Source organism: Strix aluco, chromosome Z, assembly GCF_031877795.1.
Source record: "Strix aluco isolate bStrAlu1 chromosome Z, bStrAlu1.hap1, whole genome shotgun sequence".
In the NCBI taxonomy this organism is placed as follows: domain Eukaryota; kingdom Metazoa; phylum Chordata; class Aves; order Strigiformes; family Strigidae; genus Strix; species Strix aluco.
The window spans coordinates 24,403,217-24,422,291 of record NC_133971.1 but is presented as its reverse complement, the minus strand read 5'-3'; the positions used below and the strand labels follow the sequence as shown (position 1 = coordinate 24,422,291).

At 43.4% G+C, this 19,075-nt stretch overlaps 1 protein-coding gene across 4 annotated transcripts; it reads left to right on the top strand.

Moving 5' to 3' along the window:
* Window positions 1-11,584, top strand: PGAP4 (post-GPI attachment to proteins GalNAc transferase 4). 4 transcript variants are annotated; one of them, XR_012621619.1, is made up of 2 exons: window positions 1-611; window positions 7,533-7,978. XR_012621619.1 is itself a non-coding variant. In XM_074812377.1 (2 exons), exon 2 carries the CDS (start codon window positions 10,234-10,236, stop codon window positions 11,419-11,421), a length of 1,188 nt encoding a protein of 395 aa, XP_074668478.1. In that variant the 5' UTR covers window positions 1-611; window positions 10,106-10,233; the 3' UTR covers window positions 11,422-11,584. The 4 variants fall into 4 exon arrangements, 1 of the variants encoding a protein (XP_074668478.1); XM_074812377.1 differs by lacking the exon at window positions 7,533-7,978 and adding an exon at window positions 10,106-11,584; XR_012621618.1 differs by lacking the exon at window positions 1-611 and adding an exon at window positions 7,142-7,196.
* The last annotated feature ends 7,491 nt before the right edge of the window (window positions 11,585-19,075 follow it).

Below are 19,075 nucleotides of genomic sequence, written 5' to 3'. Positions count from 1 at the left end.
GGGAGGGGTGGGAGCCGTGCAGAAGGCACACGACGGGGCAGTGCCGCAAAGGCGTGGCCACCGGAGCCGCCGAATACACCCGACACATGTCTGCAGCGCGTTTGAAATCCTGGCTGGGGAGGGGCTGCGGGCAGCTTCGTGCAGCCGTGGCGGAGCGCAGGGCTCCGGGGCGCCCGAGGGAGCATTCGGGGACCACAAAGCAGGACTGAGGGACTCCGGCTGCGCTGCGGTCTTTGCCTCGGCAGTCCTTCTGGGGCTCGGGCAGGTCGCCTTTTGCTTCTTAACCTGCTTTTCCAGACCTTCCCCCTCTCCGGTTTTCGGTCTCTCACTCTTGTCAGCTCCCCTTCCCCTCCTTCCGAGCATCTCTGTGCTGGCGTGGTCACATGTTTAGGCTTTGGTGTCTTTAATCCCACCCTCGCCGCTCGGGAGGGAGGAGAAAAATTTGCCGGAGAAGTGAGCAACAAGCAAAGTGGCAAGATCAATCAGAAGAGCGGAGCTGCATGGACCCCCCGCCGGCGGCAGCGAGGAGAAGGGGAGCGGAGGTGCGGGGCCCGCGGGGAGCCCGGCTCTCCTGCCGGCTGCGGGACGCTCCTGATGCCGAGCAGGAAAGGGTAAATGTCCCCGCGTGGCTCGGGCTGTCGCCGGGGGGCTGGCTGTCGCTTCTGCCGCGGGGAGAGGGGGCCGTCCTCACCCGGCGTGGCTTCGGGGACTGCCCGGGGCGGCCCTCCGCCGGCGGGGGGGGGGGTGTCGGTCCGTCCTGCCAGCTGCACCGAGCTCTAGGGGAGGCTGACGAGAAGCTCCTGACTGGTGGGCAGTGGGGAAGGGCACCAGCTTTCTAGGCACCAGCTGGGTTTAGCTGCCGTAGCTGAGGCACCCGAGCGAGGGGGGAGGTGGAAAGTCTCCAGGGAACGGGTGTTTTGTGCTTGCCCTGAGGATGTGACTATACGTGGTGACAAGCAGAAGAGACGGTGACCTGAGCCCGGCTGGGCCTAGAGGAACGGCCCTTCCGTTAGGGAAGGTGAATGAAACTCTTAAGGAATCGAGGAAGAACCCCATCCCGCTTCCACGCTCTGCTTGGTGCCACCCAAAAGAGTCCTCGGCCGAGGTGAAAGCATGGGCAGAATTTTTCTGGTGAAAAGTCTGGGCAAGGGGATTGAGGACTGGGCACACTGAAATACCATCTGTGTCTCTGCTGTTCTGCAAGGAGAGCAGAGAGTGGAGGGCGGATCACCTTTTCTCATCTAATACCCTCTCCTCTTTGACCATCATCACGAATGTAACAGCTGTTAATCCCAGTGCTTTAAGGGTCACCTTGTCCTATCTGGCAGCTCTCCCAAAGGGGCAGAGGCACACCTAAGGACTGAACTCACTGACACTGAAAATCGTAGGCTGTGGAGAGAATTTCCAGCTGTGCTGATGGTGCAACAAAACATGAACTACAGATTCAGAGCCTGGCTTGTTCTCATACAGTTGTTGAGAAAAATAATTTTATGTACAACCAATGGGCTGCCATAAAGGCACACCAGGTTCAGCAAGCATTTGCAAGCACAAAAACCAGGAGAAATACCCTCCTGCACATGTGAAATCTGCTGCTTGCTTGTCTGTCCACCAAGGGTGATACTAACTGTATAACAGACTGTATTTCAGCTACTGTAGTTATTCCATTTTCTTCACCAGTATCCCCCAGAACCAGGGCATCCCATTTACCTTGCCTTTCTATGCAGGATAACTAGTCTGTTTCGTACACTGAGGGGCAAAGGGAGGAAGATTGTGTATTCCTCAGAATAGAGGGAAAAGTCAGTACTACTCTTTAACATTAGTAGAGAGTGTCTCTTAAAAGAGGAATGCTGTTTATCAATATGACTAAACATTTTTTTCTTTCAGAGGTTAGAATCAATATTCTGGTTATCACCTGAATCAGTTTTGCATTTTTATTGTTACATAGACCTATGCCAACTGGAAACTTACAGCCCTATCATCAAAGGCCTTTGTTCACAAAAATAATATCCTATTTCCTTATTACTGCGTTTTATTCCTTACAGTCATAAATGAACAATGGTGAAGCTGCAACATCTTCTGCATTGGCATCCATTACCATGTTTCCTTTTCTTTCCCTCTTCACCCCCTGCCCCCCTGTTCATAACCCCCAGCCCTATTGTCACAAATTATTAAGAGAAGTCATGATTGTAGGGTTAACTAAGGTTTTATTAATGATTAAATGATGATCAAATGATAATTAATGACTGATAGTTAAATGATAAATGATGATTAAGTAATAATTGAATGATAATTAAACAGTGATTTAACAATGACTTAACACTATTGATAAGCTGTAATGAAATTGTAACTGAAATGATCTAACTGATGATTTCAGCAATGATTTAAATGATGGTTAGACTACGGTCAAACACTCTGCTACCTTCTATACTTCTAATATTTAAGGTATAGCTGGATATGTAGATGTTGCTAGCATACAATATACTTTTAGGCCTAAAGTAAAATGTGCTTTCCTCATTATAGATATCAGATGCCAGATAAGGGGTCTCTCAACATAAAGAAGTAACCTTGAGAGGCGTCCCTGCTCAAGGGGAGATGACCGCCACTCAGCCCGTGGCCGTCCAGAGAGCTCAGTGGGGTTGGGGCTTCAGATATCTATAGCACAAAGTGATTCACTCATAGTCATATCCCCCTTGGGTGTATGTGCAGGAGTGCAGCTATAGCAGCTCCTTGTAGTTTTGTCTAGTCCTGGCTCAGGCTGGTACTGTTAGCTTCTGATGTGATGTGGTCTAGACTCCTTAGCTCCTGAGAAGATATGGCCTAGCACAGTTCTCACCACAGCAGGGCTGGTTTGTCAGTGATGCCTGAACCAAAGTGTTGCTCACTCGGTCAGAGTGGGTGTCCCTGTCACACCTACCCAAATCACAGATACTCGGGGAGCTAATTTAATCTGCACGTTGCTCTTTTTCCTAGCAAGCCCCATTGACACAATTGCATATAGAAATTGAGTAGGAGAGATACAGCAGAAGGAGATTTTGCACAATAGCTGCCTAGGATACCTCATTCCTGCTGCTCTGGAATAGCTCCTTCTGGACAGACTTCTCCAAGACCAAGAATTGTTCTTTCTCATCTGTTCAGATTGCTTTAATTTGCAAAGAATTGCTATTACTTCAACATACCACATTTAGTAGATGTTTTTTCAATAGCTATTCTAGATAATTTACCTGTGTGGATTACCAGTACGGTTAAAATACAAAATGCTAGTTGTTCATGACAACGAAACCAGGCTGATAGTTACATATGTGGGAAAAACAGATTCTCTTCTAACTTTTATATTCTTAAGCTGAAGATCCACTAAGGTGGAAACTGCCTCATGCTATATTTGTGCAGAGTATCTTGCATGCAGGAGCCCTGGTCTTATTTTATTAAAAAACTGTGACACAAGGAGTTAAAATACAAATGATCTGTGGCATCTCTGATGAGTCAGTGCACATTTAGCTCTGAGATTCCAAGAGCAGACAGCTAAAGGTAATAGCTGGTGCCATTATTAGCAGCAGCTTTGTCTGATGTAATATTTCTTTTTTTTAACAGGGATGTAAATTTTATGCTAAAGCACAAGTGGGCTCAAACCAAAACCCACATTTAAGATTTTGGAGGGCTCCTGTGTGAAAATACGCAGCAGTTTTTATACAGATCATTATCAAATTCTCTAACAACATAACCTTTTTTCTTACATCTGACACAAAAGAAAATTGAGACATTATTAATTTTAAAGCCATGTAAACCTTTGGTGCTAAAAGACAGCTCCTTACAAAACGCCTTAAGTCTGTGTTAAGCTATCGCAGTACTCTTTCAAGGCTGCCTTCAACTCCCGCTTGACTTGAATGCTGACTTTGCTGCTTGATAGCAACAGGGAAGAATATTGTTTTCCTGCAAAACAGGGAGGCAGCCAGGTGAAAGTCAGCAGGTGTTAATAATGCGCTCACTTCATATTTATGTGGCAAAGGAAAATTAATATACATGAGAAGCAAGACAGAAGTTGGGGAAATGTCTGTAATTAATACATATTCAGCTCATAGCCTGTTTTATTGGTGGCATAGTTTTACCTTCTTAGCTGAAGGGAAGTGGAGAAAGTATCTTCCAGCTGCCACATCAACATACCTTGCCTCTTAGTTCAGTAGTTTTCAGACTGTGCTCCCTGAATTTCTGAACAACCTGTAAAAGTTAACTACAGTTAAACGAGGAGGTCAGCCTATCTGTAAATTTACATTCAAGATGCAATTCTGCAGTTTCTGGAGTTTCCTAACTGGACAGGGTTAACTCCCTGTGTATCTGTGCATTTTCACTTTTCTAATAGTGGTTAAATTCCATTTCCTTGGATAGAAAAGGTTTGTATGTTCATTGAGAGGCTCTGAAGAATGGCAGATCAAAATAGACAGTTGTGCCATTGATTTCTACCTCTTACACCATGTAAGTCCTGCAAAGTGCCAAGTCCAAACCTTCTCCACCTCCCTAGCCACTTCTCTTATGCTTCAAGCTATCATTAACCTGTTAGACTGTAGTAGTGTTTTACCTTTAGTATATAAAACATAAGAAACAAAAAGTAAAGTTCTAAGAGAATTGAGATATCAAGTGCATCGCCAGCAGCCCTGGTCTTTACCATAGCAGGAAGCACTTTAGGTGAAAATTAAATGAAATGGCCTGACTTACTTGACATTCATTGTCTGGAAACAACATAATGACAACTGCTTTAAGCAGTGCTTGGAGTAGAAGAGGTGATATATTGGTACCTGATAGTAAAATGCAATTAAAGAACAACTGCTAAGCTCTTACCACTAAGGTTCTGCTGAATGATTTTAGAAGCACATCTCTTGCCAGGATGGTTTGTATTTTCTAGGGAGCTCAACTCCCAGTTTGGCATCTAACGGTCAGGTCTGTGAATGCTTGGCTTCTGCTGGACACTGCTGTTTTCAAGGCGAGCCCAAACACACTGCAAAAATAGTATCTGGCACCTGACCTACTAAAAGCTGTCAGAAAACAAGAGGAATTGCAGATGAGAAAAGCTGGCCATCTGGTCCAGTAATAGGGATCAGCTCATAGTAGGGACCTCAGGTTTCGGAAGCTGAGGATATCTGTACACAGCTGTCAGCATGCAGATATGAAACAGAAGGAGGTCTGTATGGCTCCTCATGACTTTGTGAAGTTTGCATCAGTTGCCTCAGATTCAAGGAGGACTGTTTGCTGGTGCACTAACAATATCACAGCCAAGATGAAGCTCTTGTCTCTGCCAGGCAGGGTTAATTAGTAGAGGAGCTTGGTCCTGAGATTGCAGCTTGTCTGCACAATGTTAGGTTGGGGTGTAGAAGTGTTTTTTGCACAAAGGTTTCAATTTGGGATGCCACTATAGGATCAACACGTAAGTCAAAACTACAACTTGTGTGAACACCATTACTACTATCAGTTATGACTGAGGTGGGGATTGTAACAGCTGGCCTTTCCACGACGTTTTGTGAGAGCCTACCTTTGTTTCCCACAGAGATGGCTTCTGACCACGTGACTTCATCCAGCTGTTTTTATTTTAGGAAAGGAATGGCTTTTCCCACTGACACTGAAAAGAAGTGTAGTTAGGCAAAAGGGAATCATTTAATATTGTAATCATAAAGGAATACCTTGTCTCACAGAGCAGGCAATAGAAGACAGATGCCCTCTCTTACATTAGCCATCCAGGAGCCTCCTAAAATTTCACAGCTTTGAAACACATAGAAAGCTTTGTTCCAGGAATGCCTGCCTGCAGGAATACCTCTGCAGAGAGGAGTTTGGAGCAGACAGAAAATCAGCTTTGTCTTTTAAAGCACCAGAACAGCAGACAGTATTCTGCATCCCAAAGGGGACGTCACTAATTTTTCTGTTCTTCCTCAGTGTGTGCAGAGGTGACTTTTTCCTGAACTCTACTGAAAATTCAGCCAAGTAATTAGGGGACTAATGAAGATGAGTATGTGGATTTGGAACCAGGTGAACCAGATGTTTCTGGAAGGAATCTTCATCATGAGAATCTAACCAAAGAAACAAGCTTTGTATTGCCACAGCTTCTAAATGTGTTTAAGCAAGGGCTCGGTTCTGTGCAGAAGATATATAAAAGTGGCTGGCTTCCACTGCAAGTATTTACATGGTTGCAAAGTAGTTACTATTCAGGATTCATACAATTTTTTTAAAGCACTATAAAATCCAATTCTGATCCTTGCTTTTCTTTTAAAACATTTTTTCTGTCAGAAATGCCACTTAAATACTTAAAGAAGAACAAAGACTTTTTTTTTTCCCCTAAAAAAGGAAGTGACAATACCAATGGCTTCTACAAACAGAATAGGTTCTGTAAAGTCAGAACCACCCTAATGACTAGAAAACAACCTGACCAGAAAGTCTGGATTCAAGTCCTGCAGATCAGACTTCACCTCTGTAGATGCAAGAAATTTCTATCTAGATTTGGAACTCCTTGGTTCCAAGTGTTGCAGCTAAAGAGTGGGGAGGAGGTCAGTGTCTCCCCTCTTTTCAAGATCCTTCAGCTTGTTTTTGGCATGAATTAGAGTATTTCACCCACTTGAATATGCTCCTGACCATTCTTACCCTGTGTGGTTATTCCATTTACCTAATCAAAACAGCCTTTTCCTCTGCAAATAAACTGATAAAGAGCATGGCACTCAATGTGAGTGCTAACAGCCTAGGCAGCAGAGGAGGATTTGGAGAGGAGCAGAAGTGCCTGTTTGATGGTTGTTTTCCTTGATGTGTTCTGAGTTGCAAAACGAGAATAAGAGCTCAGAGATCTTCAGTTGTGTTACAGATGAGGTGAAGCCAGAGTAAGTCAGAAACGCTTGTGAATACAAGACCGTGACCTGCATGGCTGGCTGCCAGTCCTGTGTGCTTTTTCAGAGTTAGCTACTTCCTTGTGTGAAGCTAGGAGATTCCTCCCGAGAGGGTGGTGCTTACCTGCACCACCTCACCAACCCGCTGTGTGCCAGGACCCTGTGTGACATCAGTAGGTGGAGTCCCAGCACAACTTTTCCAGCAGGCTGGGCCGGTGGAGACTGATTGGCCGGCTGCAGACTCAAAGGGAGTCCACCCACAGGGAGCTGGGAGGTACCTTCTCGTGGTGCAGGTGAGCCTGACCCTTGAACAACACGGGCTGCAGAAGAGCAAGACCTCAGGCAAGCTTCTCTTTGATTCATCTCGTGAGGCCACAGCTCCCAGAGCTCAGCTGGGCACCAGCCAGCTGTTCTGCTGCTGCAGGGAAGACATGACACCCATTTCTCCCTTTCCAGTAGAAGATGGTATGAGGGAGGACTCCTTTTGTTTCGGTGGGGACTATTAATGCCTCAGTGTATATCCCGAGAGCTACAGAACTCACTGCAGGTTTATAGTTTTTGTAGCTCAGATCTCCAGCATAACTGGCAGATGGAAAGGAAGTTTCTTTACTCTCTGAGAACTAAACTACCTTTTAGCTTTTCTTCATCTCCTTTTCCCACTGTGGTCCTCACTTTCAGGTTTGGAGGCTGGCTCAGCAACGGTGCCAACAATGCTGCTCACATCAAGAGGAAAGCTCAGAAGTATGCCAGTTTGAGTTGGAGAATATGATTCTGCATTTGTATGTTCCCTTAACGTTTGTGACTGGTTAGCAGAAAATGAGAAGAGGAAAGCCCTGGATTTTGGATAGATAAATGCATTTAAACACCAGGTGTTTGCATCTGATGGATTTCAGGTCTTCAGGTCCTGAATCATCATGGCTTGGATCTGGCAGCTGGCTGAAATGTAGCCATCACCTTTAAGGCCTTTACAAGGTCCACTGATGTAATAGAATACAGTGTCTGTGAAACAGGACTGTGTAATCAGAAAGAAAAAAAAAGAAGAGCTATATGGGAAGACACTGCAGATTCTCAAGCATCATTGTGTAAATTTGTTATCTCTGTATAATTACACCAAATCTTTGAAATCTTGTGTTTTCGTGAATCATAAGATAGCACAACACTGATGCCACGGTCTATCCAAGGATGGTTTGATATCTCACAGCATGAAGTGCCTGGTCTCTAACAAATATTTGGAATAACTCTTCTATATTTTCCATTAATCTTAGTGAAAGGGCTTTCACGTAAGATTGTCAGATTCCCATATGGCAGTAGAAAGCAGTTCTCTTAATGGTAAATTCAGCAAATCTGTGACTACAGTAATAAATGCAGTTTTGAAGGAGACACTGAGTTAGACCTTGCTCAGTGTCCTCAGAGTTATTTCTTCTACATGGTCCATTCTTCTGAGACAGAAGAAAAGCCACAGCCCTGATTTCTCTCCATCCAACCAGCATTGCTTAGGCTGCTTCAGACAATAATGCAGAGGAAGAAAAAGGGTAACATTTTGGACTGGGAGCACCAGTGCACAGTCAGTCAGCTGGCATGGGCATGAATAACTCCATTCATAACAAGAAGGATGAAAAGTAAAAGTGAGAGTCAAACAGCAGATTAAAAAGGAAATTACTGGCACAAGAGAATTCATTTTAACAGCCAATTGCCCTGATTTTGTGCAAGCTTCTGACAGCCAGGCTGTTAGGTGTTAGTGACAGCCCAGAGAAGCAGAACAGAAGCCAAACATGGCAAAATCTAATTTTTGTGAAGGTGGATATTTGCTTAAAGTGTGTATTTAAAAAAAAATGAAGTTTCAGTTTTAAAATAAAGGCATTTAATTTTACATACAAACTTGCAAATAACAAATATGAGTCAATGGCTCAATTGCAACTTGTTAATCTTGCTGTGACTGTGTATTTCACAGGGTCTAGGGAGGAGGAGACAGCTGAGAGACACACACACATTACACTTAGTGTACACATGCTCTTAGTGAAGTAAATTGGTATCTTTGTTATCTTGCTTCATGCTCTGAGGAGTAAAGTAAAAAAGCATGCGTTTGGAAGTGTGTGAGGAACAGAAGGGAAACGTGTCATTCTATAGAGGTAAAAGTTTGTCTCTCAAATATGTGCTAGGCTAAGATACAAGAGATCTGGCTTTGGTTCTTGGCTGTGACCCAGGTCTTACAGTTAGAGTAGCTTTAACAGAATCCATTATATAGTCACTTCCTCGCTCAAACGTAATCCATTGTATAGCATTAACAGCAAGACTTGATAAAACCTTGGGCTACAAGCAGTGAACTTATGCAGAACTTACATGTAGTTTCACGACTGGTGCATCCTGTGAAAAATGCATCCATCAGCAGTAGCTGCATCCTGTGAAAAATAAGGTCATCACGTCTGTTGGCAGAAGCTGCATCCTTGAGATAAGGAATGGCCCACCTGAAGACAGAAAAAGGATCCACTGAGAAACAAGAAGACCCCAGACCCAAATATTATTATTGCACTGAACCATCGCATGAGGGAAGAGGAACTTAGATTGTAAGGGTATAATTGCCCAGGGATTTCTTTGTTCAGGGCCCCTCTCCAGAGGCATCCAGCTCGAGCTGTACCAATCAATAAATTTGCCTGACGTATGTCATGTCAGAGGCTCTGCTTCGGGAAACCTAGGCTCGAGCCTGAGGGAGGAGGAAGTGCCCAAGGGTGAGTGTGTGTGCATGTGAGGAGTCAGAAGGGGCACCCATCAGCTCACTGGAGTCGCCCACTGCGAAGGGGCTCCAGTCCTAGCCGTGAAAGTCTCAGGTGGTGTATGTGCAACTCCTTGAATAGTGTGTCAGTGCTCGGGCAGTGGCTTTTCCCTTAGCACCAGTGGTATCTAAGTTCTCTGCCTTCAACAGAAAGGGATTTTCACACATTGTGCATCCATGCTCCCCATTTGTTAGCATCTGAAGCATAGTAACAAACACAACAAAGTCCTATCTAGCTAAATCAGATCAGAGCTCCTACATGCTGAAAAGGCCTTGGGGTACTTTTCTGGAAACTAAGTTTGGCCCATCTTTCCTCAACCTTCCACAGCAATTCTGTGATGCCCCCACCACAAGGGACTCCTCAGGGGCCTTTTATTTTGGCTTACTCAGTGACTAGCCCTCAGCTTTCTGTTTATCAAATCACCGTCTTCCCACTCTGACAGTTCCTATTTCATTAACTGTCTTTTCTCTTCCTCTCTAGGCTTGGACACATAGTTAACGGTTTGGCAGCGGCTGCCCCAGTGATACCTTGTAATCCAGGGAGGATGCATCAGAAGTGAAGGAATGAGGGCGTGAATAGAGCAGGGGTGCTTTCCTTCTGCACCAGCCATGTTACACCAAGCCTGGCCTCTCTTTAGGAGGTGGTGCCGTTGGTCCAGTCCTTTTATCCATCTGCTCACACTGACTGTGGTGACATTCGGTGTGCTCGCACCTTTGATTTGCCACCGGCTCCTCCACTCTTACTTCTATTTGCGGCGCTGGCACCTGAACCCCATGAGCCAGGAGTTCCTGGAGCAGAACCAGCAGGAGGGCCAGGCTGCCCTGCATTACTTTGAGAAGCTGCAGATACCAAATGCCTCTGAGGCCTCTGGCAGTGATGCCTTCCAGCCCTTGCTGCTGGTCACCATTATCACTGTGCAGAGGCGGAATGATTTCCACTATGTCTTGCAAGTGGCCTCCCGCTTCCACCGCCTCCTCCAGAAATGTGGTGCACGTTGCCAGAGCCACCGCATCCTCATCTGTAATGTGGAGTCAGACCCCAGTAGCCATCAGGATGTCAGGCTGCTGAGCAGCTTCTTTCCTATGGTCAGTCGTGACAAAACTGGAGAGAACCCTGACCCCAGCGTGAACCAGTTTGAGAAGGAGAAGCAGGACTATGTCTTCTGCCTTGAGCAGTCGCTGTTGGCAAACAACCCAGAATACATCCTCATAGTGGAAGATGATGCTGTACCAGAGGAGGAGATATTCGCTGTCTTACAGCACCTCTTGTTGGACCGGTTCTCCAAACCATACCTCAGAGACGCACTCTACTTCAAGCTTTACCATCCCGAGAGGCTTCAGCGCTACTTCAACCCTGAACCCATGAGAATCCTTGAGTGGCTAGGTCTGGGCATGTTTCTGGGGCCTGTGCTGAACTGTGTGTACTCCTGGGCAACTGGGCGCCCCAGCCTCAGTTGGCCCATGGTCTTGTTCTTTGCTGTGTACAGTATGGCTTTGTCAGAGCTGGTGGGACGGCATTACATGCTGGAGCTGCGCCGGCTGGCCCCCACACTCTATAATATTGTGCCAGTCACCGAGTGCTGCACACCTGCCATGCTCTTCTCCGCTCCATCTGCCCACCGTGCCTTAGGTTACCTGAAGGGGCTGCACTGCCGCCAGGGTTTTGCTAAGGATATTGCCCTCTACTCCCTGCTGCGTACTAAGGGGGAGAATGCCTACGTGGTGGAACCCAACCTGGTCCGGCATGTGGGAATGTATTCTAGCCTTCGGCTAAATGACAACCCAAAACTGCTGTGAGCTGTTCATGCCTTTCCAGACACAAAGCACAGATAAGTTGGGTAGAACTCAGATGGTGTGCTACTCACACTGGGCATCCCGTGCCGCCAGGTGGACAAAGAATAAGTCGTCTTTAAAAAAAAAAAGTTTCTTAAAAAATAAACTTATGTATGTGCAGACCCTATTTAATATATATACTTGGGAACTGATCACCGTGAACAATGTGGAAGGGGAGTGGGGATTCCAGCTGAGGGTGTGGATTGTCTACTCTCCTTTATCATTCTTAGGGAAAAGTTCTCACACCAGTATAAACAGTTATACTGCCTACTCTCCTTTACATTTTTTACAGAAATCCTCATCTTAGGGCAACAGAAAGCTGGATAAAGTGAATGTTTCAGATTTAAGCTAGTGAGGAGGAAAAGCCCTTATTTTCCCACCCTTATTAAGGTCTGATCTCTGACCTCTGTTTCAAAGCTGTGGTTTAGGGCAGACCTTTCAAAAGCAGCAGTAGTTTATGTGAACTTTCTCACAAATTTCACCTAGATTGTTCAAATTTTCCAAAGCCTCTTATTTGTTACTGTCTCCCCCTACAGATCCTATCTGCACCTCCACCCTTCCCCACTCCTTTTTTTCTTGGAACAGAGGCTCTTAAAAACAAAGCCTCTGTTGCTTCATTAATGGTCAACTCTTAAGGTGGGAATAGGAAAAGAGCAACAGCCACTGATGTTACACAGCCAGGTCACAAATGCATGTTTTCACTGATACATTACAGACATTATAAACACAGGATAACTACTGTTGGTTGGCATCATCACTAGTTGTAGTGGATCCAGGTCATTAAAAGAGGCCTTATCAGTTGCTGATTGGACTTAGACATTCAACATGAATTTACCTTGACTTCCTATCAGCACAGAGGCAAAGGAAAGATTAGATCAGGTGCTGCTGTTGTGCATGATCCTTGTTTCATTTTGGAGCTGTAATTCACAGCTCAGCCTAAGTGGTTCATTCTCTGCTCCTGGCAGCAAGCTAAATACCCATAGGAAACGAAGTTAGGTGTTCATAAAAACAAGCAATAGCACAACACATCAAGGGCCCACTCTGATACTGATACGTTAACTTAATGTGCTCTGGCTGTTAGGCGTTTGGGATAGGTACTCTGTACCACAGCTGTGGGCACAGTTAAATATAAAACCATGCAGATGACAGATCTCATACAGAATTAAAACTGGCATCAAAAAGTTAAGGTCTAATGAAAGTCCACATTGACTTTAGTGGGCCTTGAATCAAATTCACTTACATCTGGAGTTTGGTTGAACTATTTTTGAAACCATATTCCTAGCTTTGGAATGAACCAAGTACAATATTTTTGTTGTGTTTTGTTAGTGGAGTTGTTTGGTTTTCTGGTTTTGGTGCAGGAAGAGCTTTGAATTTTCTTTCCCCCACTCTCTCCCAGGTGATTTATACCTTAAGCTCTTAACAAGTCTAGTTGTACATGTGAGAGACATAAAACACCTGAGAGATGACACCAAGAAAGTTGCAAACCTACAGTTGTCAGCACGCAAAGGGTGTCTATGCAAGTTAGCAGAGAAATGGCTTCACAGCACAGAGCAGCACTTTGCCCTCTTACTAATCAGCTGGGGTACTTCTCTAACACCTTTGGAAATCAGATGTGAGTAAAAACTGCTTGTGGATTCCATGTCATTCCAAAGGCAAGGCACCCCTCCTGTCAGGGGATGCAGGAAAAATTGCACAGGCAGAACCACAATTTATTCCCAGCTGCTGAAAATCCCAAAGATACCAGAGTGGTCACCCAGTGGCAGGTGGGCAAACATATTCTCAGGCTTTAATGTAGTATGGTTAAGGTAGCAGGATTTGAACATGACTGTATATCTACTCCACTAAGTGCCTGCGTGTGTGAGGAAACGCAACCTGTTTATGCATTTTCAGTTGTGAATGTTTCAGTGCAGTGTGCGTTCTCTTCACTCTTTTTCTATCTTTGTACTATACAAATCCAGAACAATGCCCTGTTCTTTTCATAAGGATCCATTCATACTCCTTCTTGCAAAGAAAATCTCACAGCAAAGTACAATATATGGGACAGAGAAAGGAAATAGGAAGAAGAAAAAGAAAGAAACCTCAGAAAAGAAACCAACTAACTATATGCAGTTAATAAATGTTTTGATGTGGGAAATGATTTACCCATTTGTCTTGAAGTTATTTTCCTTGTTTGCCCAGTAGTACTTTATTTGTCATCCCACAAGTCCAGGGGAGGTCAGTAATTTCGCTGAGCTTCACAGCTGAAAATTAAGAACATAAATTTGAGGCATTCCTTCTAAACTATAAGACAATTTTCAGGGCATAAGAGATGAGAGAAGTTGACCGAGACACCAAACAATATGCAGAGGGCCTACAGCTTGAACCTGCTAGTGCAAGAGTGTCAGATAAGCCCGTTGAGAACGAACTCCTTTGTGCAAGGAGCATGTTAATAAATTTGTCAGGTCCTTCTGGAATAATTTCCTTAAGTGCCCAATTCACCTTTACAACAGAGGTGCTTCTTTTACTGAGCCTGCTGGGGGATATTTCAGAGTTACTCAGGTACTTGCTCAGTGCCCACCATGCCAATATGACATCTCAGGCAAGAGTTCCTTCTGCTGCTGCCTCTGAACTTTCATAAGTAGACTGATTTTTGTTTCTGTTTTCTGTGCCACATGCTTTATTAGAAATAACAAGTCAGAGAAGGGTACTTCATCTTGGAACAGAAAATGGGAGGATACTGTGAAGTCTTAATTCCTGTTGGATTTTGTTCCACAGTTCAGGCTAAAAATGCAGTTTCAAACACACAAACCTCTTCCCTCCCTTTTCTATCAGGGGAGCAGAGCAGAGTTGCTGTATCTCAGGCTACATAAGTTCAAGGCCTAGCATTAACTCCTTGAAGTGTGGCCTTCAGAGTTTGGCTTTATTTACATTAAAACAAATTTAGTGACTATTTCTAAAACAAATAGTATGGATTTTCTTAGGTGTTGGTTCATTCCCAATAGTTCAGAGACTATTTTTCGAAGCAGCAACTACTGCTTGCACAAAAGGATTCTTTCCTGATGGGCCAGACAGCAGGACTCAAGGCATTATTGTCCAAGACAATTCAGGGGAAGTTACTCAATTAAACAAAAACTACCTTTGTTTCCAAGGCGTGTCCAACCTAAGCATGATTCTGGCCGAAGACAAAGCATAAATTGATAGGTCTCTATTAGATTAGAAGCCCAAGAGGAGATATCAATGTCTTTGGGAGATTGCACTGCTTTTGAAGAGAGAAGGAAAAAGCTATACTCTCAGCTGTGAGGAGCTGTGAATCACCAGACTGGATATTTCAATAGCAATTTGGCTGGATGCAGGGTGAATTACTTTTTTTCTAAAGATACTTACAAGCAAACTTTCTACCAAATAAACAATATTTCTATTAAAACTCTACTGTCTCTTCTTTCTGTATGCCACTGTTCGTTTTCCTGATGGGAAGATCCATCTCCTTCCTTACTATATTTGACTAAGAAAGGTACTTCTATGTTCATGCATCAGCATGGATGTAATAATTCAGATCCTACAACAATTGAGGTTGAAAAGGACCTCTGAAGGTCCCACGTCCAATTCTCCACTCAGAACAGGTCTTACTAGACCAGGGTGCTCAGGTCCTTCTCCAATCAAGTATTGAAGCATTTTAATAGGGACCTGAGATAAAATCAAGCTCTATGTGCTGGAATTTAACTGTAGTATACTTTTGCATAGAAAGGCTATACTTCACAAAAAAAAAAAAAAAAAAAAAAAAAAAGAATAATTTCTGTGGGAGACAGTTGTAGTTGCAAAGGCACTGGCAGTTTCTCTCCCGAAGTTAAGAGTTTCTTTTTGTGTATTTGCACACCAGCTTTATAGACATCGTATCCAAATTCAGCAGATGGCAGGGGCCAACATATGGTTCTGAATAATCTTCAGTAAAACACACATCTGCCAAAAATGCATATAGAATTAGGTATGCCATGGTCTGTGCTTCTTCACTGCATGTGTCTCTGTTGCTAGAGTAAATTCATTTCCACAATCTGTCCTGACAGCTCATGCTATGAGAGAATCCACTCCATCAGGCAGTTTATTCGTGCACCTATAGGCTAAGAGTCAGCAATATCAATGTCCACTCCCAAGTCTTTGTTCTGCATGGCAAGCTATGAATGCCACATTTCCAGCTGTGTGACCACTGGTGATTTTTAAATGCTGATGAAGAAAAATAGTGTTATATTTACTTGCTCTGTTAGTAAGCCTCTGGCCAGCTATGTATCCAGTGTCTACTTTCTCTCTGAATGTCTGCCATAGTGTCCAATGTTCCTCCAGCAGTGCAGAAACCACCTCTACAATGGTCTTTTCAGAAAACTGGTCCACTTCAGACATCTGTTGTAGTTCATATTTTGCAAATTGTATGCCAGTGTTAACATGCAGCACCTAAGTGTGCTTTCTGGGGGGACTATGAGCTGCTTAGATAAACAGGTAATAAACAGTTAAGTGTCTCCCATTATAGCTGCCAGTTGTTCGCCTACTTGCTTTTTAAAAACAAAATGTCAACAGAAAGGCATAGAGACCAGTGTCACTACTGCATTTATCTTCATGCCCTGTTACAGCTATTTTGCACAGTCCAGAAAAGTTGCCACTGGCATCCTGATTTAAAGTTGTGTCCTTGTTTGCTATCCCCACTACTGAAATTATTACAAAGATTTGGGTTTTGATAACAGTAATGTTATGTGCTTGCATGGTTTTCAATTTCAAGTCATGGTGTTTGTTGCAGCCCACCTTTAAGACACAAAGAACAAAGAGCAAGCAAACCCTCACTGTGCAATCCCCTCAGTGCTCTCTGTGGGCCTGAGTCTGTTCTCCCCAACACCCTCCATACCCTCCCTGATGTACGTGTCTGCAGACACCGCTGTGGAGCCAGAAATACAGGTGATTTCTTTCAGTGGGGTTAAAGGCCAGGATCTCTGCATCGGGGGTGAGGGCTGTAGGTGAATGGGGAAAACAAACCACTTGATAAATAATACCTCTGATTAGATAGGGATGAACAAGCTGGACTTTGTGACAGTTAAGCAAGACTGCAAAGTACAGAAAACAGGAAACATCCAGCACAGTGTGGAGAGGTGAGGAGGAGGCAGACTCCACTCAGCTGAAGTCTGCTCTGATTAGACTTTAACCCCATCACGCAGGCAGCACTCTCTTGGGGCACACAGAGCCAGGTGTTTTTCGTGTGGATGCATATTAGACATTCTTCCAACTTCCAGTGTTTTTTTCCATTAAATTTCAAACCCTTTTACAGGTCTGACCACATACCAAATTGTTAAGATTAATGGTACTTAATTTACTGAAGTGCAGAGGGAAGCTTTAACTTTTTCATTTTTCTTTTGGTGACCATGTAATCTCTGAAATTGCTTCATCCGTTTCTTTCTTTTTCATCTTTCTTTCTTTCTCAGATGTACTACAGTTTGTCTCTCTTCACATTTACTTATTATTTTAATTTAAAATGTTGTTTAATATGAGTAATTAAAGGCAAAATCAGTATTGAAATGATACTGCTAGAAACACACAGAAAAAACAATCATCAACTTGAAGAAACACAAGGAATTCCAAAATTTTTACCTATTGCTTTTAAACAAGGCTTTCCACTGATTTTAACATGCTTCATCCAGCAAGTCTTCACTCAAAACTTCAGTGCAGAACTGAGAGATCCTTTGACAGCAAGGTTGGCTATAACAAGGACAGCAACTACATTAACAACTATGAAAATCAAGTATTTGTATTGTCAAACTCAAGACAGCAAACCACAAATTAAGACCTAAATAATAACCCAAGCCACCTGTAAAGACAGTTTTTAGTGATCTTTAACATTTTTAAATGTATACTTCTGTCAACTTTTGTATGGTAATTTCAGATGGAAAAGTCAACATCTACAAAATCTTCAAGCCATTCAAATACAAAATTCACTTACTCCATGCCACATTTGTGAGAGGAAATGCTAGATTCTTGTATTTTAACACTATCCATCTCTTTTACGGCTGATCACCATTTTCTGTTTCCATGCTATAAAACGCACAACAATGAACATTTAAGCTCTCTTACTAGTTATGCATCTTGTCTGCTGTGATGTTTCAAACACAGATATGAGTGAGCTATAAAGATTTTTATATTACAAGATTATTTATATCAGCTTTCTCATTAACATATAAAAAAGCCATAATCCATGCAGAAAAACTTCAGTCACCATATCTAATTAGATATGTATTTAAGCAATCAATACTCATACATCCAAAACTATCAAAAAATAGTTAGTAATCCCTGCTTCCCTGCTCTATTAAAAGACTTTTCTCTTCACTAGAAAAGTGGATCAGCAATCACTGCAATAGTCTGTAATATTATTGTAAGCATACCAATAACTAAGAGGACTTGTTCTTTAGCTCAACTGCCCTCCCTTCCCATTCTCCCTGTCCTTATCCTCAGCCTGGGATCTTTGCAGTACTTCACTCTTTCCATGCCAGGGGCAGTGAGGGATGAGGAACCCTAGGGAGGCAGAGAAGATCTGGTGCTTCCTTGGGAATTGAACTCCCACAGAAAACCCCGCTTGTGTGGCCAGCCCTACAAACTGCAGAAGACAAACCCCAGATACCACTAAGATGGGTGGCAACACAACAGTAGATGCTACAAAAGGGCATGTGTTTCATGCCATTACTGAGCCACTTTGTCACAAAGTTGTTATCTGTACTCCTTAACATTCATCTGTGTGATCTCTGCCTCTCTTTGCCTCCTATTTTCCCGAAGCCTCCAAATCTGATTCCTGATCAGCATTGTTATTCCTCTGAACACACCTTCCACCAGGGCTTTGGTGTTCCTCCCACTCCATGTCCACTGAAGGTGTCCTCGTCTTCCTGTATTGCAGCGCCTGTACCAAAGTCATGCTGTCCATGGCCACAAATTCAATCTCTGTCAAAAGTAACGTCTAGGTCTAGCTACCTCTAACAAGGGTGCTCACACCAGCAGACAGCCTCTTGATAGCTACAGCCCTATGACTGCATCACATTACTCTGAAAAAGGCTTAAACAAAAAAAGAAACCATTCCAAAATTAGTTGGGTCACTGGAAAGCTGAGTTGGCTATACTATGAGTTCAAACACTAACTCAATGAGATAGGTTTACAACTTGGATAATACACCAACTTTGACATAGAATAGTTAGTGCAGTCAGTGATTTGATATGTTTTATGGGATGGGTTAGTTGCTTTGTTAAATGCCAGTACACTGCATTCCCCTCCCCCCAAAACTTACTCCTATCATTTAAGGATGCGCAAAACCATTATAACCTCATTTATAGACGTATAATTATCCTGAAACTATGGTTATGTAGCTGTGATGATGAAAGTATGTACTCTTTTCCAGTGTTGTTTTAATATCTACTACTAATTTCTGCACAGCATGGTCAGTGATAGGTCCGCATGTTAATACTACTGAACCTTACAGTGACATTATCTAGCATGATTGTTCATTCCATATTCTTGCCTGAAAAGGTTTCCATTCCTAAATTAAGTGAAAAAGTTAACCATCATGTCCATTCACTTTTTTTTCTCCTCAGTCCTCTGAATCTCTGCTAGGATCTGTAATCCT

What these genes read in the sequence shown, in the direction of transcription:
- PGAP4 (XM_074812377.1), top strand. Translation starts at nt 10,234, where the DNA reads ATGTTACACCAAGCCTGGCCTCTCTTTAGGAGGTGGTGCCGTTGGTCC.